This window comes from Pelobates fuscus, chromosome 10, assembly GCF_036172605.1.
Source record: "Pelobates fuscus isolate aPelFus1 chromosome 10, aPelFus1.pri, whole genome shotgun sequence".
Lineage (NCBI taxonomy): Eukaryota > Metazoa > Chordata > Amphibia > Anura > Pelobatidae > Pelobates > Pelobates fuscus.
Window position 1 is genome coordinate 28,610,776 of NC_086326.1, and position 27,820 is coordinate 28,638,595.

General features: G+C 38.0%; 1 protein-coding gene across 1 annotated transcript in view; it reads left to right on the forward strand.

Moving 5' to 3' along the window:
• The first annotated feature begins 3,955 nt into the window (after positions 1-3,955).
• The window catches only part of CFAP46 (cilia and flagella associated protein 46), a 154,648-nt gene continuing 130,783 nt past the window's right edge, over positions 3,956-27,820 (forward strand). The window contains exons 1-11 of the mRNA XM_063433591.1: positions 3,956-4,023; positions 6,600-6,724; positions 8,060-8,188; positions 9,974-10,038; positions 11,047-11,211; positions 12,069-12,192; positions 13,488-13,582; positions 14,883-14,996; positions 18,014-18,113; positions 22,478-22,576; positions 23,408-23,598. Coding sequence (XP_063289661.1) covers positions 3,975-4,023; positions 6,600-6,724; positions 8,060-8,188; positions 9,974-10,038; positions 11,047-11,211; positions 12,069-12,192; positions 13,488-13,582; positions 14,883-14,996; positions 18,014-18,113; positions 22,478-22,576; positions 23,408-23,598 — 1,256 coding nt within the window. The 5' untranslated portion in view covers positions 3,956-3,974. The remainder of the gene's footprint in view (positions 4,024-6,599; positions 6,725-8,059; positions 8,189-9,973; positions 10,039-11,046; positions 11,212-12,068; positions 12,193-13,487; positions 13,583-14,882; positions 14,997-18,013; positions 18,114-22,477; positions 22,577-23,407; positions 23,599-27,820) is intronic.

The window sequence follows — 27,820 nt, forward strand, 5'->3', positions numbered from 1 at the left end:
TCACTCCCCACTGCACTGACACCCCCACAAACTGTTAGCTCCCTATACTATACTTTCATCCCCCACTGCACTGATACCCTCCACTGCACTGTCACCAACCCACAGTCACCACCTCACACTATACTGTCACCCCTACAGCACTGTCACCCCCTACTTTACTGTCACCACCCCACACTGCACTGTCACTCCCCCACAAACTGTTACCTCCTCACTCTATACTGTCACCCCCCCACTACCACTGTCACCACCCCACACTGCACTGTCACCCCCCCTCTCCCTTTCACACTCACCATGCTCCTGCCACAGTCACCAGCTGCAGACATTCATCATGCACACAATGCACAAAGGCCACAGAGACCCCATATGCACAACACACTGCAAGCAGCTACCTCACACACATACGGTCCCTGAACCAAACATACACATTCTCACAGAGACATACATTCACACACAAGGATACTCTATGTTAGACACACACTCCCAGGCACACACACATATAAACAGTGCCAGACAGACTCAGAAATACACACACAAAGATACACATTATGACTTCATATCTGTCAATTTGTGTATGGTTGTCGTGTGTGTGTGTGCCTGTTTCAGAGTGTATATATGTGTGCATATTTTAGTGTGTTTGTGTCTGTGACTGCAATTTGAGGGTGGTATGGTATGGGCAATTCAATGGTAAAGTGTTAATATATATAATATACAATACATGGGTAAAAACATATACATTATATAGGATAATATATATGTGAAAGGATTATAGAATATGTGGGGAAAATCTCTTTGGCACTTTGTATCTGTAATTATTTGGTAAATTCATTTTTAAAAGCTTTTTTTTTTCTCAAACTAAATTTTCGCGTTTGTTTTCAAAAACCCTTCACACCAGCACTTAAATATACGAATGCCAAGCTATGCAACCATCCCCACAATTGTGTATGGTGTATGGTTGCATAGCCTGGCATTCGTATATGCAAATTACTATTGTTTATTGCAAATTCATTTTGTTTGCAAATTATGTTACCAGAAAGCTCACAATGCAGCACTGAGCTTCTGAACAACGAATGCAGAGACTAATTCTCTGTATCCAGTGCTGCAAGCCCGCCTTTCAATACAATGACTGCTCCTTATACACACACATTATGCAACCCCTATTTTTATTTTACTTTGTGTGTTAGTGGGGGCCTCATGTTTGAGTTTTTCCTAAGGCCTCACAAAGTCTTGAGCCGCCTTTGGCCCCATTGTAAGCAGTTTTTCAACTGATTGACTTCTTACCTGTGATTCGCCACAACCATCGCCTAAGAGCCGGATTGTCTTAAGCAGGAACTTCCTTTGCTTTCCTGTGCTAAGCCCTAATGAGATGTCCAATGCTCTTGTGCATTACTGCCTGAAATTAGAGTGGGTGCTTGTATGAATTTCGTATACGTCTCTAAGAGCTTTTAATTTCTATGTCTGTAACTAGCATAGTCACAAATGCTGCTGTGTAGGAATAACAGTCCATCCTCGGGCCACAAGTACCCCTGGTCATCTTTTGTTTCAAGGAGCCCTTTATTTTATGAGCCCACTTTTTTGATGTGTATGAGATTATAACAGATTACTACCATTAACAAATTCTTCAAACTATAAAAAATATATATCAAAAATTGTTACAATACTTTTCCTGTTCTAAATTAACTCTACTGAATGTTTCCTGATATAAATTAAAAGTACCATGCCTTTTACACACTCACACACATTCTGCAGCCCTTTATAATCCTGCCAGGCATACTGAAGAATTGTGTTAGGCCAGTATATTAATCCTTACAACAAGTGTTCCCATCACAACAACAACAAAATGAATATGTGTGAGATATATCTGCAGTCTATACAGAATGTGCCCTGGCCTTATTGCTGTGAAAACAAATCACTCTTTTTGCATTTTGTATCAATAGGTTACTATTTGTGTTTTTTTTCTTGCTATGTTCATACAGTGCTCACACTCCTGCCTCCCTCCCAGTGTAGCTAGCTCACTCGGCAGCCACTTCTAACACATTAGCTGCAGAGCGCGAAGCGGATTGGCTGTTCACTGGTTTGATCCGCTGCGGCACCCGTATGAGTCTGGTTGCTAGGTTACCGTGTTACCGTCTATACTTTCCCCGCCTGACACTCCATAGAGGTGAGTGCGAACTTCCCCGAGTCTCGGCCAGAGCTCGGAGGGTCTCCTGCAATAAAATAACATGAATAATCAATAAATGATACGTGTGGACAGTGATTTATCCTCTTACCACGATCTGTACTGTCAGCTGCCAACAAAGCAGTCCCACTAGGGACTACCACTCCCATCACTCTCAGCCATCATCCTTTAACAAAGCAGTCCTACTAGGGACCACCACCCCCATGACTCTCAGCCATCATCCTTTACCAAAGCAGTCCCACTAGGTACTACCACCCCCATGACTCTCAGCCATTATCCTTTAACAAAGCAGTCCCACTACTATAAACAGAGAAGAGACCCCATCATCTAAAGCACCTTAAAAGACATTTATTGCCACAGTGCAACTTCTAAAATCTTTTTGGACTATTTTGTAACCTTTAGAATTTTTTTTTTATGTCTTTTTACTATTTGTCTTTTAACTATTTGTAGTCCTTATTGATACATTCTGGCGCAGCCTTGCATTACTGTTGTTGTTTTCTATTCTTACCATAGAGGGTTAGAGGGTTACCCTCTGCCAGGCCGCTGCCTATCCACCTTTTTATTATTAGCGCTAACCTCCTTTTCTGTTTTTATATTGTGTTTTACATTGTTTTGTTTGCCTTAGTTGGGTTTCTTTATTAAACGATGAATAGTGATGAAAATAAAAACAATATTGCTGCTTTTAGGAAAAAAAAATAGCCGCATTGCAAAATTCTTCATCTTGTCTCCTGACAAGTTTGATTTTCAGTTCACTACACTTCAATGTTTAAAAAGAGACACTATAGTCACCCTCATTGAAGTGGTCTGGTTGCAGTGTTTCTGTCCCACTTAGTCCTGCAATGTAAATCATTGTAAATCATTTAAGTTTTACATATTCAGTGTCCCTCTCCCACTTAGTCCTGCAATGTAAATCATTTAAGTTTTACATATTCAGTGTCCCTCTCCCACTTAGTCCTGCAATGTAAATCATTGAAGTTTTACATATTCAGTGTCCCTCTCCCACTTAGTCCTGCAATGTAAATCATTGCAGTTTTTGAGAAACTACAATAATTACATTGCAGGACTAAGACTGCCACTAGAGGCGCTTCTAGAGGTTGTTGGCCGACTTTTGGTCACCTGACACTGGACACGTCTTTACGCTCTGAATGAGGGCAAAAAATGTAAGCGAAATCCCCATAGGAAAGCATTGAAGCAATGCATTCCTATGGAGAGGGCCGATTGTCAATAGCCCCTGCCCTATAAGATGACGTCAGAGTAGGTGAGGCGCCAACCCAGCGCACGAGAGACATCAACGCTAGAATCTAGTAAGCGTTAAAAGTTATTTTTTTTAATCCTGTAGATGCCAAAGGATGATCATGGGGTGAACACCAGAGGGCTCTTTAGTGTTAGGAATAAAGATTTTTATAGAATGACTTTAATGAATAAATCCCCGGTCATTTAGACCAAAATAGCCACGATGGGAATTTGTCAGAGATGAAGAATATTAACACACTTGGTTTTCAATAAATCACAATATACCTGTCAGGTATTATTCATAAAGTACAGAGTTGTAAAATCATTTAAGGTTAATTCATTAACTTGCGATAGAATATGGGATTTCAGATATTAGGATCAATGGAAAAAGCATCAGTTCAGCTATTGTAAAAAAAAAAAAAAGTGAAGTATCCTTTTAATTCACCAGGCAACTTTAGTGAAACTGTGTTGATGTTGCTACTAGGTTGTAACGATGCTTATTCACGTAATTATTTGTTATATTCATTATTATATTATGTTTATAGCAGCACATCTAGTACAAGCCATGGATCTGATTATCAGACAGCACCTCTCTACAGCGGAAAATCAGCAAGGTATTTTCATTAGTTCAATTTATGTTAAGCTCGTTTTAATTATATTAGTAGAATGTTTTGGGACTACGGAAGACTTAGGGAAAATAAAAACCTTGGTTTAAAACAAAGTTTATAACAAGAAATTTTCATATTGCTTTTTCTAAATTTCATAGATCTCTCTATATATAAAGATTTTCATTACCAATGTCCCTGGGGTTAGCCAGATGTGTTAACTGCATCTGGTAAGGAATCACAACCTGCTATCCTCCTGACAGTGCTACCTTCAGCTGGGGCAAATACCTGCCACCCAAAATTATTGAAAAATGAAGCCTTAGAATCCATTTTGTTTTTGTCTTTTCATATTATTTTTTGCCTTTGTCTAAGGCCATTGTACCTCTTTTATTTATTTATTTATTAAAATTTATTAAAAAAAAGAATTTTACAAACTCCTTAGAATGCTTTGGGACTACGGGAGACTTGGAAAAACAAATCTTGGTTTAAATCCAAGTTTCAAGAACAAATGTTCACTATTGCTTTTTTTAAATGTCTTGGCTCTTTTTCTCTCTTTATATATAAAGATCTACTGTACCATTGCATTGCATGTCTCTGAGATTAGCCAAATGTGATAGCAGCACCTGTCAAACTCATTTAACTTCAGTGGGGGCAAATAGCTTCCCACAAATTATTGAAAATTGAATCCTTAAAATGAACGTGATTATTCTGTCTAATTTTGTTTGTTTTCAAATTAAACTCTGAACCAATATATAGCAAATATAATTGCTCTATGGTGGGGTACATTGCATGGAAAATTTCACTGGTACAAAATAGTAATGAGTTATTCGATGAATTTAACCTGTGTGGAAAAATGTATACCACAATTTATGCTCTGAAAAAAAACATTGAATACAGTTGACAGGTGTAACCTGAAATAGCTGTATTAAATTCAGATTTGGTGTTTTGTGTATAACCATGCTAGACTAGGTGCTAGAATAGCCAACTAACTAATAATGAAATTTGATTTAAAAGGACTCTCCAGGGCCAGGAAAACAAACCCGTTTTCCTGGCACTGCAGAATCCTGCAGTGCCCCTCTCCCTCCCACCCTCCATTCCATGTTGCCGAAGGGGTTAATACCTCTTCCGTCACTAGCCTGAATCCAGCGCCGATGTCCTTCGATCAAGAAGCTATTAGCCTACAGTTGAAATATTATATAATTGAATGTATGTGCATTTTGAAGCCAGTTCCACCATCTTGTCTTTTAATGCCATACTCTCATATTCTCCTTCTCTTAGTACCATTTGTCCATATGCTCCATTCCCTTCAAGCATGTCCACCATTCCCTTTCTATCAGCTCTTCATTCCCCTTGTTTTCATGCTGTTTCTTCATTGCTCATTAATATATACGCCAGTTTTCTGCATGGCCTCTACACTTTGCCAGTTGTGTGACTCTATACTCATACAGTCTGTGAATTTTGCTGATTTCTAAATCAGAGGCAATAACAAACAAAATGGTTGCGCGAGGCAAATAGAGCAGCAGTGAAATCACGGTGAGCTGAATCGTTCACAGACCTATATCAGCATATTATAATAAGATCTTAAACTGTCATAAGGCAATTTGGGGAGAAGAGCTGAGCGGGAGAGGGCAGTTAATACGTTCAACTCCATACAATCATTGTTTTACTACATAAAACTAGTTAAAATCCTAACAATGTTTGATGTTATTAAATAATTCTCAATGTTAGTGGATGTACTTCTTTAAAGGCCTCTTTAATGTGCATGTACCTGTTTAGAGGCGTGCAGACTGCAGTTGTCAATAACTAGGTCACTCACTAACTTCTCCCAGGTGTAATCCTAAGCAGAACAAGCAAAAACCTCATTATGTGCTACACAGAATCCCATTTGCTATGCCATTAAAGTATCAGTCATGCATATATTATTCTCAATCATCTGAAAAGGCATACTCAGGAGTTTGTCACCGACATGTAGTGCCTAATTTCTTTATAGCACTGGCTTATGTACTATTTTATTCATAGTTCCTTTGGTTCCGCATTCTGTAAATGGAATGTACTGATAGCAGATAGTATTGATACACCCAAAGCTATTGGCTTGAACCGCTCCATGATCCCAGCTCCATGATACTGCATTGCTTTGCAGCCAAAGTGATGTATCCAGGGATGGACTTGTGCAAGACGTAGAGGATCCAATGCACATCATGGAGCAGGAAGCCAAAGATGCTCTTGAATTAATAAACCCAAAGTGATGAAGGCAAAGTATATCCTAACATAGTCTCATAAAACCTGCATTGCGTGAGATTGTGGGAACAGACAGTTTTCAGGACAGTTAGTTCTCCTTTTTCAGTACGAATGTCAGCCTGGACATTGTATGTGACTTAACTATCTCAAGAAAATGTAGATGTTGTAACTGCATCACTTTCGTGATTTTTTTTGTTTGTTTTGTTTTTATCACAAAGTACATTTATTTGTATCAATTCTACTAGTTAACATTCTATTAATATATATATTTATTTTCTCTGTGAGAGTTGCTATTGGTATTTTTTAATGATCCTGTATTTGTTTTTTGTGTGTTTTTTCTTTTTCAGATACTGCTGCTTTGCTGAAGGCTTATAAATTAATTAAAGCTGCTAACTCAGACAGATTACCAGGAGATGGTCTGGAAAACTTCAGCCCAGATTTGTATGTCTTATGTGCTGAACAAGCCCTCCAAGTAAGTTTATTTTAAGCTCACTGTAATGCTTTGAACATAATTTAGACCTCAGTCACTTATGACTCTCTCCTGTTTAATGAGTTAGTTTCCAGTCTCTGTTTGCCACTGATTTGGAGGTAGTTAAACAACAGCTGGTAAAGAGTAAAGCATGTTTCCTGTCACTGAATTAATATTGCATACCAACATTTATTAAAGGGATGCTTCAAGCACCCTGGATAGTATGCATGCATATTAAAGCTTGCAATAAGACAGCTTACCAAGCTTTGAAGGAACACTCCAACATAAATAAATACATAGACATGAGATGTTACGAAGTTAGAACCAAACAAAATAGGAGGTGCGCTTATTTTGTAGTTATACCCACAAAGGAAGCATAAAGGTAATTATTTTTGCATGCTTTCTTTGGAGTTTATGAAATCTTGGTTTGCGGTAGGTGTCTCTTGCCTTCTTCCCCAGTGCATACTTTCTGTAACTTTCGCATCACAGACTTGTCAATGAGCTGTATTACAGCTCACTGAGAACTCTTTGCAAGGCAGGTGCTCTGGGCGACTGTCTGCCTATTGGGTTAGGTTTCACCAAGCTAAACTAGCAGGAGGAAACAATTCCTGGTGTTCTATTGCAATTGCTTTTGAAATTAGCACTTTTGTTAAATTAAAGAGACTAAAGTACTTCAGCTTGCTCTTTTTCTATTTTAAAAATAGCGCAGATTTCAATAGAAATTGGCACTTTTAGAAATTAACCTTGTTACACCCTCCTGACTGTCAATCAGACAACCGGCATTGTTACTTTCTTGTTGTTTAGCTCACTAGACCTAACTCAAGAGCCAGGCAATTGCCCAGAGCACCTGATTTGCAAAGACTTCTCATGGAGCTGCATTGGGAAGTCTGTGATTGGACATCCACAGAAAGTCTGGGCGGGGTTAGAGAACAGAAGACAATAGATCTGCAACTTTTGCAAACTGTTTTTAGATATACCACAAAATATATAATTAAATGCATGCACGTTTTAATTGGGGTATATCTACTAAGCAGTGTTTTTGTGGTTTTTTTATTTGAGCAAGTGAGTATCCCACTCAATTCACACAAAAGCACTCCAACAAACTGAATTGTTCTTTTGCTATGCTTACAGTACCCTCCATGTTGAAATGTTCATACTAAGTCTCGTTATGTAAGTGAAATTTCAAGATCCCCTTACCCGTTAAGAGAATTGTTTGCTTCTCTTTGCTTTTTTATTTCTGAGTTTCCCGAGAATTTCCCATAGCTTTTCTAAAAGAAGAAGTTGTAGTTTTTACACGACTGATTTGATTAAAAAACATTTCTTTGTATTCCTTTACAGTTTGAAAATCATGTTGTAAGTACAGACTGTCTTCATATGTATTTCAAGTGCCAACCTCCTCAAAACCAGTTCTATGGAAGGGCTTACTTGTGCAAAGGACAATTGCATGCCCCGAAATCCTCAAATGTGGTATGTTCAATGGGCTTTCAAGCTTGTAGCATATAAAACTGTTCATAAAAAAAGTAATCTTTATTAGAATGATTTTTAAGAAGTACACTGTGTAATTCTAAAGCTTAATGGGTTACTCCAGGCACCATCACCACTTCTTTGATTTTTTGAAGTGGTCATGGCGTCTGGAGTCTGTATGTTCAGCGTTTCGTTTAGCCCTCTGCTGCTGAAGGGGTATTAGTCCCAAGAAGTTCTGGGCTGGCTAATATCAGTTATGTGCATTTTGGACATCTGTTTTCAGCACACACAGCATGCTGGTGATAGGTATCCAATGGCAGTACGGCCCCCCTCCGTGTTTACTCTGTCCTCCCTCAACCAGTCCTCCTCTACATCCCTCACCCTGCAGTGAAGGGGGACTGACATTAGCAGAGGAGGACCGGGCTGAAAGGCGCTGACAAAGATGTTAGTTCAGGCTTTTTGTGTTTTGGTTTCTTTTTAACTTTGACAGTGGGAATAGCACCACAAGGGTTACTCTAAACACACAAGTAAATTCTTAGTCATTTAAGCAAACTAAACAAATACAAAAAAAAAGGTTTTGCAGATTTTAAGCGTCAAGTTAGCTACGTAGCAGTTCATATTAAAGGTAAGTGCTAGGATACTCTGTTCATCTAATTAATTATCATTAATATGAAACATCTGCTTAAAATGTTCCTGGTCTGAATTTTTCATCAAACTTGAAAATGTCTGTCGCCAGAACGCAGTGCATCATTTTTGCCAAGGATTCATGTTAGTTAGCTCACAACTCTGTTCCGGTCTGACTAAGTCATGTGTTCAAAGGGTGTAATTACACCCCTGCACAAAATTACAAATTTCTCTGTATAGGCATTGTTTCAAACACTACACATACAGAATGTTTGCACCATAACAACATCTAGAAGCAGGCATGATCACGTGGTTAGAGTAACTCTTTAATTAGGCAATTGTAACGTGTATACCTACTATTTCATATTCTGTACAATGTTTTAAGGTAAATTTTAAAAAAGTAGAGAGAATATGCTAAAGACTATAACATTTTGAGAGATATTTACCAATACAAAACTGGTGCTATTTTGGGTGCAATAAGTTGCCATACATTCATTAAGTTTCTATTGAGATTTCTACTTATTTAATACTTTGCCCCAGAATAGTTCCTGTTTTTGCCTTGATAAATATCCCTCTTTTGGCTCCTTGTATAGTCTGCAGAGTGGTGATCGATCACAGGAGTGTGGACGTGGACATAATGTACCATAACTCTCAGATAAGGCCTTGGACACAATGTTATTGTGTCCTTCTCATGCACCTATGCAGACACTATGGTGCTTTGCAGCTGCCTACTTTATAAAAAAATCCATCTGATCAGATAGGGTTTTGTTACTTGTAACCTTATCAGTCTAATGTATTTTAGTATTCCTGTTGGAAATTTGGAATTTGCATTATTGACAATGTCTTACATTTTATGAAATTCCAGAAAATCTTGAAAATGAAAAATTCACATTAAAATTTACAAAGCATGCAGAATGATTCTGGTCAATATAATTCTGGTCATTATCTTGTTGAAGAATAAAGGTCCCATCTGTCTTCAATCTTAAGTGTGGGATGCTTCAAATGTGTTCTATGGTAGCCATGCTGGTTAAATGTTTGTGAAAGACTAGTCAACAAAATAAACTGTGTGCACAAACCTTTATGTGGTACAGTAAATCAAATGATAATTGCCAATAGATGATTTGACTGTAGTTGTCCTTTACACTTATTTGTTCTTTGTTGCAGGAAGACCTGGACAAGTCAGTGGCCTATTATCTTAAAGCAATCTATTTTGCAAAACAGCAACAGAGGTTTGGTCAACAATGTGTTTTACTACATTCTGACAATTATTATTATTTTATTATTTATATAGCGGCATCAGATTCCGTAGCGCTGTACAATGGGTGGACTAACAGACGTGTAATTGTAACCAGACAACTGGACGTACAGGAACAGAGATGTGGAGGGCCCTGCTTACATTCTAGAGAATATCTAGATTTAAAAATAGTTGATAAAATCATCTTTTTGTGACATGCTGGAGACTGGTATTTCTTTTGTAGCTTTTTTGTTACTCAGTGTTAAGGGCTGATTTTTACCTTGGTTTATACTTGGCAGTGGATTTTAAACATGCCCCCATTTATTACATTTATATTGTAAGAAATCCAGATCTTTATGGTGCATCTCAACGGATTAGATTTGATATCATTTGCATCACAGGAGCTGTGTAAACGTTGAACTCGATGTACTTTAGTATTTTTAAATATTAGTTACTGTGTTTAGTGTTTAGCCTCTGCAAAATGCAAAACCACATAACTGGCAAATTTTCACAGAAAGGAATTAAATCACTACATTTTCTTTTTCACTTTACTAGAATTGACTTGAGAATTGCCAGTTTCATGTCAAGATATTCAAAGCTCAGCTATGGGTTTTCCTGCGCAACAATTTTTGCCTAAATTTGCTTTATACAGTTGCTTTATAAATTCTTAGATTTCATGATATATCAAATGACATGAAGCTGGGCGGCAGATTGTGAACGTGCGTTAAAGGAGTTTTATGCCATCTGTTCTTTGTTTAGTTTGCCTTATACTGATACCCTCAGAGGTGATGTACTGATGGGAAAATGGAAGGAGTGTTCTATTTTAAAATTTTGCCCATGACACATTGTCATATTGGATCAAACAGAAAACTCCCTTATTACTCCTAACTTGTCATTATAGTGATGGTATATGAATACCACAGTCTTTATGCAACTCACATTGTAAATACTCATGTGGTGATGGTAAATTTGTATTCATATATTTTTTTTTTCCTTTTTTTAGATATTACTTTTTGGTCTACAATGCTTCAGTCTTATATTGGCAAATGGTACGGCCTTTTCTAAAAACAGGGAGCCGCCACTTACTTATTTCCAGCCTTACCGTTGTTTTGAAAGCGTTAGAAGAAATTAACGAACGTGACGCAGACTGGCGAGCAGAGCTCATGGTGTAAGTTTATCTTATTGCTTAGAGAATGGCTATGTGAAGCTAAACCTTCTGTCTACAATCACCTCCTGCAGGAAAAAGGGAGACCTTCTTTGTCCAATAAATATTGTACAAATTTGGAAATTGGAGGATGCTGTATCTTTTTTTAGATCAGCTAAGCCTCATCCATCACATTAGTTTCAGTGCTAGACAAATGGCTTGAGCCTGGCATGTAGTCAATTACACAAAGTTGTATGTAGTCTGTTCAATAAATATCACTTAATGGTAGATTGAGAACAAGCTTTCAAAATGTAATCCCAAATGTGTAAATTGTTTCTCAAGTCACAGTCATGTTACTTACATGTATGTTGCTCTATGTATGTAACAGTAAAACGTTGGTGATGTTTATGTTTATTTCTCAACTTAATGAAACCAAGGGTTTTTTGGGGGGCACAAACTTTTAATTTGCAATGGTGTTTTGTATAGTGTAATGCAAATATTGTCAAATATTTTTTTATTTCAATAAACTGTATGTACACAAGTAACGTTCTTAATCATCCTGCTTGTTTCTTGTTGATTTTTTCTAAAAAATAATTGTATCTGCATAAACTCAAAACTTTAATTCTCTTACATTTTTATACTTCATGAGTATTATATTTTTATTCAGATTTACATACATGTTTAAATACATGTTTATTCAAATTATTTATGAAAAAAACTGCAATATCTCAAGGCACATGGACCAAATAATGAACCTAACTTTGTGATTTTCATCTCAGCATTTCTTGTGTGAAATCCCAGCTCCCTCCACTTCCTCACTCTCTGTTACTGGTAGTAATATGTTGGATGAAATGAAAGAGTAAATACATTATCTCTTTCAGGGAATTACTTGAGTGCATGCTGGAGGCCGAAAAAAACAAAGAAGCTGCCGATTATGCACCAGTAGTCGCCGAATACATCAAAGCGAATGTTCCTCACAAATACCCCCACCTTTTCTCTAAAATGGTGATTTCTCAAATTAGAAAAAGTTGTGTTATTAAAAAATGCTATGATGGATCTGAATTTTAATGCTTTTGTCATTGATTTTTCAATGTAAAGTTGGCTTGTGTTCTACAGTTGAAAAGTGCCTGTTGTTTGTCAATCAGATAACCTTGTTTAAGAATTGGTTGTAGTACCTGTTCAAACCTCAGCGTCACAGGTTCAGTTCTCATGTTAGCTCTTCTTTTCATCCTTCTGAGATAGGTAACATTAGTAATATCATCTATTGATCAGCTGAGCTTTTCTTTCTATCTCAGAGCTTGAAAGGGCTTTGAGTCCACATATGGATTCAAAATGTTTTTTATTATTATTATTGTTGCCAATTATAGATTTTTGCTGTTGTGCCAACAGAAATGCTAGAAAAAGTATAAAGCAAGAGATAATTACAATCAAGTGATATGGGGTATATGGGCTCAGGTGTGGACATAGTAGACTTGCACACACCTGCTAATTGTCTTTAAGTTCACATCACTGAGATAGATCAATTTGCCTTTTTTAGGTACATGTGTGTGTGTTTGTGGGCAGTTGGATACTCGCTAGTGAATAGTTTTCCCATTCACACACTGCTACATACATAACACTGTAAATGTATTACTGTATATAAATAGCAATAGTTTACTTCTAAATAGGTTTTTCCAGATTTCATAAAAAAAGAGAGAGATCGATTTTGGAAAAATGTTTTTATCTAATAAATCTTGTTTAACGTTATGCTTTTCAAGACTCATTGATTTTTCTGAAAGCCAGAATATACTGTTCCATTATAATGTTGACTTTAAATTACTTACTTTAAACTTTCTATAATTATTTTCATACTTATTCTATTTTCTCTCTTTGTATCATCATATCGTACAATATTTCCATAGTTTTGAAGACCCATGTTTGCTAGATGGCATATATTTATCAGATTCGTTTTTCTTACACTTTTTTAATATTTTAAATATATTTTTAATTTTAATAAATGTATATTAAAAATGGAGATTTAATTTGTGCCTTCTCATGCATTTCTTTAAATTGTATACTTAATACATTCTTTTTGGTGTTTTTTAGTGTAGAGGGTTTTTTACATTTGTGTGCAGGTTATAGTTATTCAGAACATATCATGAACTTCCTCTTAATATTTTACTAAGAAATGTTATATTTATTTCCATATTTTCACATTGTTGTTGAAAAATGTATTCAGGTAGACATACTGCTTGCGTGGAAAGTGCATTTGCTGTTTGTTTGTCACCATGATAAATAATGAATCATTCTCTTACATTAAGGTACATCACAAATTAATTGATTCTGCTAAAGCAGTGAAGGAAACAAAGATCTCAGTGACTTTGTCATTCATCCAGAAATTCCAGAAGCTGAGATCGTAAGTATGAATTTTTTTTTCTGAGCTTGAAAAACATGTGCCTAAACTTTCAATAAGAGAGAAAAAAATGCACAAAAAGCAGTATTGAGTAAAATAAAAGAATTTTTTTTAGACAAAGTCACAGTTATCAAAGTTTTGTATGAAATAAAATATATGTTGCTGACAGCTTTCCCCTTCTCGTTAGGTTAATTTTTAGCAGAGACATACAGATCCATCGTGGTTAGCAAACAGCAATATAAAATACATTGACAGCTCTGCTTTTTACCGCTTTCATAATGTTAAGCACAGACCTTGATTACCCATATATCTGTTATGTTTAGTGTTTACTATTTCAATCCCTTGGAAGAGAGAATCAGGGATCTGTGCCAATCCTTAACCGTCCCCACTAAGTTATTGAAAATATAAGGCAATACCTATAGTAGCATTATTTGAAAAATATGCATCTGCAGGTAGAACATAATTTGTTGTTTTGGTTTTTTTTCTAGAGCCTTGAGGATTTTTGTATATTATTTTAATTTGTGTTATTATAACGGTTGTGTTTGCTGGCTGGCCATATACCAAGCATTCATTGCTCATTCTACAGGAACAGTACATCTTATCTCACTTACCATTAAGTAATTATAGTTGTTTGAGTATAGATGTACAATAAGGCTTTCTTAATCTTTAGGATTACTGGTTGGTATTAATTTCAGCAGAAATTCCTGTTTTTGCAAACATATGCAATTGTTGTTTTGATTTTGCTTTGTACCAAGAGTTACTTTGCCTTTGTTTTACCTAAAAATAGCTGAGCTACTTAACTATTTTGACTCAACTTTTTTGACCACTTCAGGAAACATAACAACTTTGTCAGAATGAAGTTGCTATGGTGCGAGGAGGTCCTTGTCCATGTATAAAGTATGTATCCTTTCACCCTGTTTTGTGAATTGGGAGCTACTTATAGGCTGAGAGCGGCCAGTCCGAGGCATCCTGATTGAATCCTTGGACTGGAACGGAAGTGAAGGAGCAGAGCAGATGAACACCAGATTGAACATTTTAGGTTTAAACTGTCCATTAATGGTTTAGCCCATGAAAAGCCTGTGCCCAGGACCTCCTTACACCTTAGCAATTTCTTTATGATGACGTTGTTGTGGTTTCTGGAGTGTTGCTTTAATTTAGCAAGTTTCTTTGCCAACTCAAAAAATTGTGAATCAAATCAATACTTAATGACTCTAATTTCATGTATAAAAAAAAATAAACAATTAGTAAAGAAAAATAAATAAGGCTTTTTATTTTAATTTAGTTTTTTTTTTCTTTAATAAAGGCAACTGGACAGTGGATTAACCGCAAAAGAAATTCACGTAAACCTGAATGACGCATATAAACTGATGTCAACTTTTGAAGAGGAAGCCTCCTCACCTTTACAGGTGTCAGAAAAGTATGTTTTACAACATTTTATACTTTGGCTTATATATAGCTGTACAGAAGAAAAAAATAAACAAAATAAAAATCATGCTTTCATAAATGGAAACGATTTTTCCTGCTGTTTTGTGAGTGTAGAGTTTCCATTTTATTTCCGTAAAAAGAACAAAAAACTCTGTTGCTATTTTCTCTATATGGATGTATTTTGTTCTATTTCTATGTTGTCATGTAAATTACAAGCTTTTTGGAAGCTGGCATGGACCATGATGGAAGGAGATTAATATTCCTTTTTTAAATATTTATTTTTGTTGGGCCCATTTAGTCCTTCATATAGACATACATACTGGTTTCTGGATATAGTGTTAGAGTTTCAAGCCAAATATAAATAAAAAAAATCATCCACAACATGTCATAGGAAATGGAAAAAATAAGCTACAAAACACGTATTAAAAATACACACCCTAACCTAGATGTGTAATTGGTAAATTAATACACCCTGCATGAGCTTCTTCCTTTAAACATTGATGTTGCACTGTTGTGTGACCGATGCAGTGATTTTAGGCTATAGATGATGGAATTGTGGGGCACAGATAATGCCCCTGCAGTCTTGCAAATGAGAAACAACATTGTTTACATTTTGCAAAGCCCATGACTGCTAGTCACAGTCAGACAGACAGTCTCTAAGAGCACCTGACACAAATATATTCCATTATTAATTTATTGAATCTATTCCATATCCAAAGTCGGCATGGAAATATGCTGACTGTGAACACTATGTTCGCCTAGTACCTCTCTATGAGACGTGTTGGATTAGCAGACTGGGGTGATATTTTTAATGCTTTTGATTGGACAAAATGTATCAGTCTTGAGGACTTCATGGTAGGAGGAATCTGTCTTAGCTCTGGATTAAAGTGAAGTCCTGTGTTCTGAAAATAAAAGAAAAAAGGTAAAATAAATATATATTTATTTATTTTCTTTCCTTTTCTAGGCAAATGTCATGTTTCCAGCATTAATAAGATACAATTATGCCACTCGTGCTACTGTCCTGTTAGCTCTAGGATGTGCACAGTGGAGACCAGTTTTTGGATAGATGCAAATAAGCTTGTTATTAAAATTTACATCAAGCCAGTGAGTACTTAATATTTGTCGGTATATACAGCATTATATTTACATTTGATTTGGGGGTTCAGTCTTTAAATCTGGAAATGTAAAGCCTCGGCAAAGGAATTGCATAATTTAGAACTGGGTTTCGAGTTCATTTATTTTAATCAACAAATTCCAATTCCTTTGTCAGTTCATCACAATTCACAGTTTAGAGAATATTTCCAGCTGTTCACTGTTAAAGAATGGATGGCAAGATCTGTTTTGGAGAGGTAATATGGGGATCACTACATATGGTACTAGCAAAATGTCCAGCTAGTGTATAGGATAAATAACAGAGGAGAGGTAAAGTGCTGGAAGTTCTAGTACAGGCAGACCGAAGGCAGCTAAGTGTGTTTGAGAGAGAGAGAGAGAGAGGAGTGAAGGGTGGATAATTCTTTCCTTAACTGTTTAATCTTGTAAGTTAGTATGTAAAGCTATGGACTGAAAGGTTAGTGTGGGGTGGGGTGGCCACAGCAGAAGAAGAGAGTTGATCTTCCAGAAATGCTACCTCTGCATAAGTATTTGGCTGCAAGACGTGGTAGCTCTAAGTCCTGAGTGCAAACTCATGAATGATGTTGTTTGGTGCACAGGCTGTAAGAGAGAGTCTGGGGTTGGATAAAATTGCAGTTAGGTGGAGAGACATGCAGATATTGAGGGAAAAAGTAGAGGTGAAAACATTTGAGATTACAAGATATGAGGGCATTTTATTATTATTATTATTGGTATTTATAGAGCGCCAACTAATTCCGCAGCGCTTTACAATATTATGAAAGGGGGAAATTTACAATAAATGAGACAATTACACAGTGATACAGGAACAATAGGTATAGGAGGGCCCTGCTCAAACATGTTTACAGTCTAGAGGAGGTGGGGTACAAATTCACAACAGGGCAGCAAAGGTGACAGCCACAAAACAAGGTGGAAAAGTAGCATAACTGGATGTGATAGTGGAATGTGCCTCTTTAGGAGAGCAAGAGACAGATTTGGATAAGTATAGAGAAGATACTCTGGGAGTCCATAATAATTTCTGAATAGATGTGTTTTGAGCGACTTTTTAAACAGTTGATGACTAGGGGAAAGTCTGATGGGGGTAGGCAGGCTGTTCCAAAGGAAGGGAGCCGCCTGCAAGAAGTCCTGCAAACGCAAGTTAGCAGTAAGGGAGTGAGCAGCGGACAGGAGGTGGTCACCGCAAGAGCGGAGAGCCCAAGAAGGGGCATATTTATGAATCAGTGAAGAAATGTAAGAGGAGCTAGAGTTGGTTAGAGCTTTGTAAGTAGGGGGTTAGTATTATGAATTGACACCTATTGGATTCAGAAAGCCAGTGTAAGGATAGACAGAGGGGTGAGTTATGGAGGAGCGTCAGGTGAGAAAGATCAGCCTGGCGGCAGCATTCATTACTGATTGTACAAAATGGAAGAGATCAGGTAGGTGAAAGTCCTAAATGGCGAATATAGATTAGCAAGACTATAAGAGCAATAACTCTAACAAAAATAAACATTTAACATAGCAAGAGTTGATCATGGAAGGTACAATAGTTTTCATTTAAACAGTAATGCTGTAGGGCAGGGAGGGAGGTAGATAGGAAAACAATTGAAAAATAAGAAACAGATAATAAAATAAGTAAGACGGGTATTCATTAGTCCAGAAAGGTCTACATAAGGCATTGGCTGCAAGGATCACTTTATTTCTACAAGTAACTATCCTAATTAATATATGTAATATATATATAATTTATTATTTTGTACTTCTTATTATAAAAAACCTATATTAAAATATAATACAAATTATACAGTTTTCTAAAAGGTTTTCCTAAAGAATCTTAGTCTGTGCAGTTTTTCTTAAAGATTGTGTGATCGTGAATTCTAGCTATGTATCTGTTTGTGCTGACAGAATCGATTTATTGATTGAGCTTGCCCGTCTATCAATAGACCTGAAGTGCGGTCAGATTGCTGCTTCTTGCCTAGAGGATTTGAAGAGCACAGAAATAACAGTAAGCAGGGGTTTTACTGCATTCTGTGCAATGCACTGCTATAAAATGTTTTGTCATCTCATGGTGGGTAGTATGAAGACTGAATATTTTCAAAGAATTCTGTAAACACTTTTGTTATTTTAGTGTAGACTATTTAATGCTTGGACTATCTGCTGCCATGTTCACTGTATAATTGTACCTGATAATGTAGTTAAATGAAGCATTTCACATCAGTAGTAATATTGTCTTACACCAGTAACATTTCACATCAGGAGTAATATTGTCTTACACCAGTAACATTTCACATCAGGAGTAATATTGTCTTACACCAGTAACATTTCACATCAGGAGTAATATTGTCTTACACCAGAAACATTTCACATCAGGAGTAATATTGTCTTACACCAGAAACATTTCACATCAGTAGTAATATTGTCTTACCCCAGTAACATTTCACATCAGTAGTAATATTGTCTTACACCAGTAACATTTCACATCAGTAGTAATATTGTCTTACCCCAGTAACATTTCACATCAGTAGTAATATTGTCTTACACCAGTAACATTTCACATCAGTAGTAATATTGTCTTACACCAGTAACATTTCACATCAGTAGTAATATTGTCTTACACCAGTAACATTTCACATCAGGAGTAATATTGTCTTACACCAGTAACATTTCACATCAGGAGTAATATTGTCTTACACCAGAAACATTTCACATCAGGAGTAATATTGTCTTACACCAGAAACATTTCACATCAGTAGTAATATTGTCTTACCCCAGTAACATTTCACATCAGTAGTAATATTGTCTTACACCAGTAACATTTCACATCAGTAGTAATATTGTCTTACACCAGTAACATTTCACATCAGGAGTAATATTGTCTTACACCAGTAACATTTCACATCAGGAGTAATATTGTCTTACACCAGTAACATTTCACATCAGGAGTAATATTGTCTTACACCAGAAACATTTCACATCAGGAGTAATATTGTCTTACACCAGAAACATTTCACATCAGTAGTAATATTGTCTTACCCCAGTAACATTTCACATCAGTAGTAATATTGTCTTACACCAGTAACATTTCACATCAGTAGTAATATTGTCTTACCCCAGTAACATTTCACATCAGTAGTAATATTGTCTTACACCAGTAACATTTCACATCAGTAGTAATATTGTCTTACACCAGTAACATTTCACATCAGTAGTAATATTGTCTTACACCAGTAACATTTCACATCAGTAGTAATATTGTCTTACCCCAGTAACATTTCACATCAGTAGTAATATTGTCTTACACCAGTAACATTTCACATCAGTAGTAATATTGTCTTACCCCAGTAACATTTCACATCAGTAGTAATATTGTCTTACACCAGTAACATTTCACATCAGTAGTAATATTGTCTTACACCAGTAACATTTCACATCAGTAGTAATATTGTCTTACACCAGTAACATTTCACATCAGTAGTAATATTGTCTTACCCCAGTAACATTTCACATCAGTAGTAATATTGTCTTACACCAGTAACATTTCACATCGGTAGTAATATTGTCTTACACCAGTAACATTTCACATCAGTAGTAATATTGTCTTACACCAGTAACATTTCACATCAGTAGTAATATTGTCTTACACCAGTAACATTTCACATCAGTAGTAATATTGTCTTACCCCAGTAACATTTCACATCAGTAGTAATATTGTCTTACACCAGAAGCATTTCACATCAGTAGTAATATTGTCTTACACCAGTAACACTTCACATCAGGAGTAATATTGTCTTACACCAGTAACATTTCACATCAGGAGTAATATTGTCTTACACCAGTAACATTTCACATCAGTAGTAATATTGTCTTACCCCAGTAACATTTCACATCAGTAGTAATATTGTCTTACACCAGTAACATTTCACATCAGTAGTAATATTGTCTTACACCAGTAACATTTCACATCAGTAGTAATATTGTCTTACACCAGTAACATTTCACATCAGTAGTAATATTGTCTTACACCAGTAACATTTCACATCAGTAGTAATATTGTCTTACCCCAGTAACATTTCACATCAGTAGTAATATTGTCTTACCCCAGTAACATTTCACATCAGTAGTAATATTGTCTTACCCCAGTAACATTTCACATCAGTAGTAATATTGTCTTACACCAGTAACATTTCACATCGGTAGTAATATTGTCTTACACCAGTAACATTTCACATCAGTAGTAATATTGTCTTACCCCAGTAACATTTCACATCAGTAGTAATATTGTCTTACACCAGAAGCATTTCACATCAGTAGTAATATTGTCTTACACCAGTAACACTTCACATCAGGAGTAATATTGTCTTACACCAGTAACATTTCACATCAGGAGTAATATTGTCTTACACCAGTAACATTTCACATCAGGAGTAATATTGTCTTACACCAGTAACATTTCACATCAGGAGTAATATTGTCTTACACCAGAAACATTTCACATCAGTAGTAATATTGTCTTACCCCAGTAACATTTCACATCAGTAGTAATATTGTCTTACACCAGTAACATTTCACATCAGTAGTAATATTGTCTTACCCCAGTAACATTTTACATCAGTAGTAATATTGTCTTACACCAGTAACATTTCACATCAGTAGTAATATTGTCTTACACCAGTAACATTTCACATCAGTAGTAATATTGTCTTACACCAGTAACATTTCACATCAGTAGTAATATTGTCTTACACCAGTAACATTTCACATCAGTAGTAATATTGTCTTACACCAGTAACATTTCACATCAGTAGTAATATTGTCTTACCCCAGTAACATTTCACATCAGTAGTAATATTGTCTTACCCCAGTAACATTTCACATCAGTAGTAATATTGTCTTACCCCAGTAACATTTCACATCGGTAGTAATATTGTCTTACACCAGTAACATTTCACATCAGTAGTAATATTGTCTTACACCAGTAACATTTCACATCAGGAGTAATATTGTCTTACACCAGTAACATTTCACATCAGGAGTAATATTGTCTTACACCAGAAACATTTCACATCAGGAGTAATATTGTCTTACACCAGAAACATTTCACATCAGTAGTAATATTGTCTTACCCCAGTAACATTTCACATCAGTAGTAATATTGTCTTACACCAGTAACATTTCACATCAGTAGTAATATTGTCTTACCCCAGTAACATTTTATATCAGTAGTAATATTGTCTTACACCAGTAACATTTCACATCAGTAGTAATATTGTCTTACACCAGTAACATTTCACATCAGTAGTAATATTGTCTTACACCAGTAACATTTCACATCAGTAGTAATATTGTCTTACACCAGTAACATTTCACATCAGTAGTAATATTGTCTTACACCAGTAACATTTCACATCAGTAGTAATATTGTCTTACACCAGTAACATTTCACATCAGTAGTAATATTGTCTTACCCCAGTAACATTTCACATCAGTAGTAATATTGTCTTACCCCAGTAACATTTCACATCAGTAGTAATATTGTCTTACACCAGAAGCATTTCACATCAGTAGTAATATTGTCTTACACCAGTAACATTTCACATCAGGAGTAATATTGTCTTACACCAGTAACATTTCACATCAGGAGTAATATTGTCTTACACCAGTAACATTTCACATCAGGAGTAATATTGTCTTACACCAGTAACATTTCACATCAGGAGTAATATTGTCTTACCCCAGTAACATTTCACATCAGTAGTAATATTGTCTTACACCAGTAACATTTTACATCAGTAGTAATATTGTCTTACCCCAGTAACATTTTACATCAGTAGTAATATTGTCTTACCCCAGTAACATTTCACATCAGTAGTAATATTGTCTTACACCAGTAACATTTCACATCAGTAGTAATATTGTCTTACACCAGTAGCATTTCACATCAGGAGTAATATTGTCTTACTCCAGTAACATTTCACATCAGTAGTAATATTGTCTTACACCAGTAGCATTTCACATCAGGAGTAATATTGTCTTACTCCAGTAACATTTCACATCAGTAGTAATATTGTCTTACACCAGTAACATTTCACATCAGTAAGTGACATACACCACACCTAATGTAAGATATGTTGTTTTTATTAGTTTTCCATGAAATAAAATAATAATCTAACTTTTTGTCATAGTGTTTTGTCATTTCTGTTTATTTTAAAAATCAGGTTAAGTTATAGAAGACATAAGGAAACAGGTAGAATGAATAGATCTTTTTGGCTTTGCTTTTATGTGTAATGCAACTGCACACATCTACCGCCACCTCTGAGATTTGTATTAATACATTATTCATATTTACATCTGCTTCCTTCTCCTAATCAGGATCCGCAAACTTTTCTAATCCTCGAATGTCTTCATAGTGAGCTGGAAGTGCTCAATCTTGGCACTAGAATTGCCTTGTACACAAAAAGCGCAGTGGAGGTATTAACAAAACATTTATTTTTGATTAAATATTTTTGCATTTATTATTTGTGTGAGAAGAATGAAAGTGTGCTTTTATTAAAGGAACATTCAGTTCATTTTTAAAAGAGAAGCCAATGCTCAGTAATTAGTACTCCAACTATAATATCTCCAATAACTGTACAAACTCAGGTTTGATTTCTATCTGGAGCATCTCAGCCTTCCACAATATATATCAGTACCAGTCCAACGAGTTAGGTAGCAATAGCATCTATTTCCCTAGAATATAGCTGGAAACTAAATAAAGCTTAATATGTCCTTTCTAGTTAAATACAATAATGATAATTCATTGTCAAAGTAGCTGAACTGGAAACATAATTGACTTGGAGAATATTTTTAGTTTGGCCATATAGGCCTTAAAGGGATACAAAGCTGTATTCCTAGCACTATAGCTCCACGCCCTTATTATACTTACAGATTCCAGTACTGATGTCCCTCGGCACTGGGTCGGTGCTTGGCCCCCTCCAATGTCACCCGCTAATGCAAATGTGCTGCAAATCTGAATTAAATTTAGAATGCAAAGTGTCTAGGATTATTCCCATATCCTAGAATAACAATTACTTTGCAGGCTCTGTGTTTGAATGTATGTCTGAGATACATCTGATGAGTTATTCAGACTTTTCTTGTTCTCTTAACACCTGTACAATTTGCTGTCTGTTAACATGACCAACTCATATATATAGCTTGGCACTACAAAGCAGTCTGTTTGGACATCTCAGATATCTGCTGCCTTGTAGAAATGTTTGGTGTTGCTTTTGTACTCAAACAAACTTTATTTTTGTATTTGTATAGTCTCAACTAAAAGTCATACAGAAGCTTGACTCAACATTACAGAATGCAATTCGTCTAGCAGACCCCAACATTATACAGACTGTGTGCACAACTCAGTGGAATCTTTGCCTGCCATTGCTCCAACGTAATCTACGCAGGAACTTGCGAAAACCCTTAATAGCCATTTCACAGTCACTGAAAAAAATTGACAGGCAAGTTATTTTTTATTTTATTGTTTTAATTCTTTATTTTTGCGAGTTACTGGAATCATTACAGCATGTCATGTGCTTGCAGGAATGGTGCACTGAATACAAAATACATTTAACAATAATTACACATTGCAGGCATCTAGTCAATTTTTTTTTTTTTTATAAAAAGGTACATGTCTAAGGGACCCTCTCTCGCCTAGACTAGATTGGTGTGAGGCACTTCTTGGGGGTGCATATATGAAGCTTCTCGTGCCTATATCATTACGCAGTTAATTGTGGCTTAGTAAGGCACTTAGGGTGGTATTATAGCTCTATAGCCTTCATAAGCTTAAGGAAACATTTATAGTAGACTGATGTCTAGGCAGAAGGCCTATGTCCTATGCCGAGCGTGTTATGTCAAACTTATAGTAACAACAAACTGAAAATAATCACAGTTCACGCTCAATAAGGTGGGCAAACAATACCTTACGGAGCCAGGATAGAGAATTTTAAATTATGTTTAACATATAGCAAGTATGGTAGTATGTGTAGAACCAAGAGGTCCTTCGCTGCTGGAATTAGGTAGGCAAGGCATGTGCCCGGGGCGATCCGCCTCTTGGAACAAAGGGAGTTAAATCTGCAACAGTTCATGTTGGTTGTTCAGGTCACCGTGCTTTGTGCAACCGTAATCCCTGGTTTTGGCGGAATGCTGGTGGGTCCATGAGGTGAAAGAGCAGGTGGGTCTTGCCTGACTTTTCAGCTTGTAACCACTTTTCAGCTTGTAACCTCACTTGCACGGGATTGAGTGCTCTCTTAACAGCTGGGTAACTTGTCAGAGGGACCTCTGCCACATGAGGGTGTGCCTTGAAAAGTCCCTGTAAAAAGAAAGTTGTGCCCCCTCAAAGGACACCGTGGGATAGCCCCTCGCTGCTCCCATTAGTACTTTCCTGTCAGTCCCTTACTAGTTTCATCAGGACATCTCTGGGTGTGTCTTGGGGTGCTGTAGTAGCTCTGGCAAGTCTGGAGCAGGAGTCGACTGTCAGTTGCTTGGGCGTCACTAATGTGGCAATAAGCCACCTGGCAATAGTGTGGGAGCTCAGCTCCAGAGATTTCCTCCGGCACTCCGCGGATTTTCAGATTTCAGGCCTTATCTTCCATGTTGGCCAGTTGTGGCTGCTGGTTAGTGCACTGTTTTTGCAGTGCTCCCAATGCGGCGTCTGTAGCCGTTTGCGCTAGTTTGGCGCCCTCCATGCTTTTTTCCACCGCTCCCGTGCGATTGATCAGCATACAAATCTCTTCACGGACTGGTACCATGTCCGCATTGAACATGGCTTTTATCTCCTGCATTAACGCCTTGATATCAACTTTTGTAGATGGGGCTGAGTCACCCAGCTCCATAGATGCCTGTGGTTCTGAGTGCAGCATAGATGTTGTCATCATAGGATGAGGGTGAGGTGTAGGCTTCACAAGGCGCCATCTTGGATGTATCTGGCCGCAGGGTCGAGCACAGAAAAGCCCCGATATCTCGGAAGCCGATCCCGGGTCCGTCTGCTGCCTTTTATTTTTCTTCCCCATGTGGTTGGGTACTTGGCAGGTTCGTTCAGCGCTCACTATGTGTGCCTGATAGGTTGGGAAAGACCGGCGGATCGCAGGGCTCATGCAGAGCTGCCTCAACGTGCGTTTTGTTCGCTCGGGCACTGGCTCTGCCCCAACAGGCAAGTTATTTTATGTTATATTTTATACCAATTTGTAAGCCTAGTCACACATAAAGCCTATACAACACCAATATGGCCCATTGCTCACACTTCACACCCTAATGCAGTCAGTGTCTCTTAAACACAGACTTCTGTGCAATCCATACCCACTCTTCATTTTTACATATGGAAGTAACATGTGTCACAGGAACAATGCGAGGTCAAGTTGGGACTGCACACCATGTATATTCCCAACCATCCACCCTAGCCTAATCTTTCAGCAAGCTTAATTTTTTTTTTTTTAATCATTCTTTATTTGTCGGATTTTTTGTGAATTTAAGTAAACATATCGATATTCGGGAGAGGGGGTACAGAAAAGAAAAGAGGGAAAGGGTTGGGGTGGGGGTATAACATTTGCATCCGATCAGATTTGTACCATCGCAGGGTACGCATAAGAATATTATTATGCAAGCAATGGTATACAGTGATGTATCGGTATTGATTGGTGGTCAGGAATCCATGCGTTCATTCTCGCTCTTTTGGGAGCCAGTAATTGTGTATACCAATATCGTCGCGGTGGGGGGGTTGCCTTTAGGTTAAGGGGGGGGGGGTGGGGGTCTGGTCAGGTCGTGAGTCCAGCCAGGGTTAGAGTGTCTAGTCCCGTCGGGGACGTTGTTTGGTTCCTGTCTGTCGCGTCCGTCGGGGGTGATTCGTTTAGGGTTGCGTCAGGGGGCTTGCCTGGTTGATCGCCCAGTTGGTATTGGGTGGTGAGGGTGTTGGGGACTCGTGCTGAGGGTAGTCCTGCTGTAGATCCAGATGTCGGGTTTGTCCATCTCTTGTCGTTTGTGATAGGCTGTGCGTGGTCCCTACAGTGTCCCCTCTGTAGGGTCGAAGTAATGGTCTGTATTTGTCGGGTTCGGTAACGTGTATGTTGGTGGGGTGGTCGTCTGTGCGTCCCTCTGATGCGTGGGTGTGCTGTGTGTCTGTTTGTGTTGTGTTAGGGGACGTCATGACGGTGGGTTTAGGTAGGTGGGTTGATATCCCTGCAGGTGGTCTTATATGGGTGAGTTGGGATATAGGAAGGGGTTACAGCCTGTGGACCGCCCGGGGCGTCGGTCCCCCCCGCCCGGGCCCCGGGAGGGCCTAGAGTGAGTAATGTGGAGTTTTGTGGTGAGCCAGTGTTGTGGTGGAGTGTTGGCGGTTCAGTCTATACTGATGATGTTAATCGTGTCCCTGTCTGTGTGTGCGAGTCACCAGGGGATAGTCGTGTCCCCCTCCAGCCATGGGTCCCATATTTTGTGGAACTGTTTAGGGGTGTCTCGAATTAGTGCCGTCAATTTGTCCATTTGCGAGCACTCTACTATTTTTCGTGTGATCATGTCTTGAGGTGGGATACGGGGCGTGGACCAGAGTTCTGCAATGGATCTGCGGATGGCCAGTGCGATACGGGCAATTAGTTTGTTTTCTGATCTTGTGAATGGTTCTATGGGTTTGGATAGCAACAGGGCCCAAGGGTCCACCGGGCACGGTTTGTGTAACAGTTTGGTGATTAATTGGGTGGCGCTTTGCCACAGCGGGCGGAGTTTCGGGCATGTCCACCAGCAGTGTAGGAATGTCCCCGTTTCCCCGCACTGTTTCCAGCATGTGTTAGTCGGCGTCTGGTGCATGGTGGCTAGGCGTTGTGGTGTGAGGTACCACCGGAATAGCATTTTATATGCTTGTTCTGAGTGGGTTACGCATATGGACACTGAGGCTATTGCCTCCCAGATGTCGGGCCAGTCCGTCGATTCAGTTGGTGGGCCTAGGTCTCTTTCCCATGCTAAAATGTATGGGAGGGAGCGTTGTGTGGGGTGGTTGGCGATGGTCATGTATAGGTCTGATATTTGGCCTTTTCTGTTTGGGCGGGTTGTGCAGTTACGTTCGAATTTGGTGAGCGGAGCTGTTCCCGCTTGCTTGATGCTCGGTGTAGCCGCGAAGCTTCGCAGTTGGATATACCTGAAGTGGTCAAATGTTGTCAGGGAAGAAGATTCTGGGATGTCCGCGAATTGGATGGTTTCGGTGCCCTGATAGAGGTGTCCTATTCTGGATATATCTCTTTGCTCAAAGTTGGCAAAGTGTTTGGGGGTGAGACCTGGGGGGAACAGTTTGTTCCTCCAGATGGGGGTCATCGGGGATAGGAAAGAGGAGAGGTCATATTTGTCCCTCGTCTTGTCCCACAGGTCCAGTGCGTGGTTAATCGCGGGAGCTGTTGGCGGTGGTAGGGGTCTATGAGGTCTGGGTGTCCACATGTATAGGGACGGGTGGTCGCGTCCAAAGATCAGGTGTTCCAGGTCCACCCATCTTTTCTTTCCAGGCGGGATATGCCATTGCTGGATCTGGGCTAAATGTGCTGCCGTATGGTAGTGTAAGAAGTTAGGTAGGCCCAGACCTCCTGTTTTCTTTGGCACGTATAGTGTGCTCCTTCGCACCCTTGGTCTACGTCCGTTCCATATGAACGTGTCAATAGCTGATTGGAGGGCTTTGAAGTCTGGTTTATGTAGCGGGATGGGTAG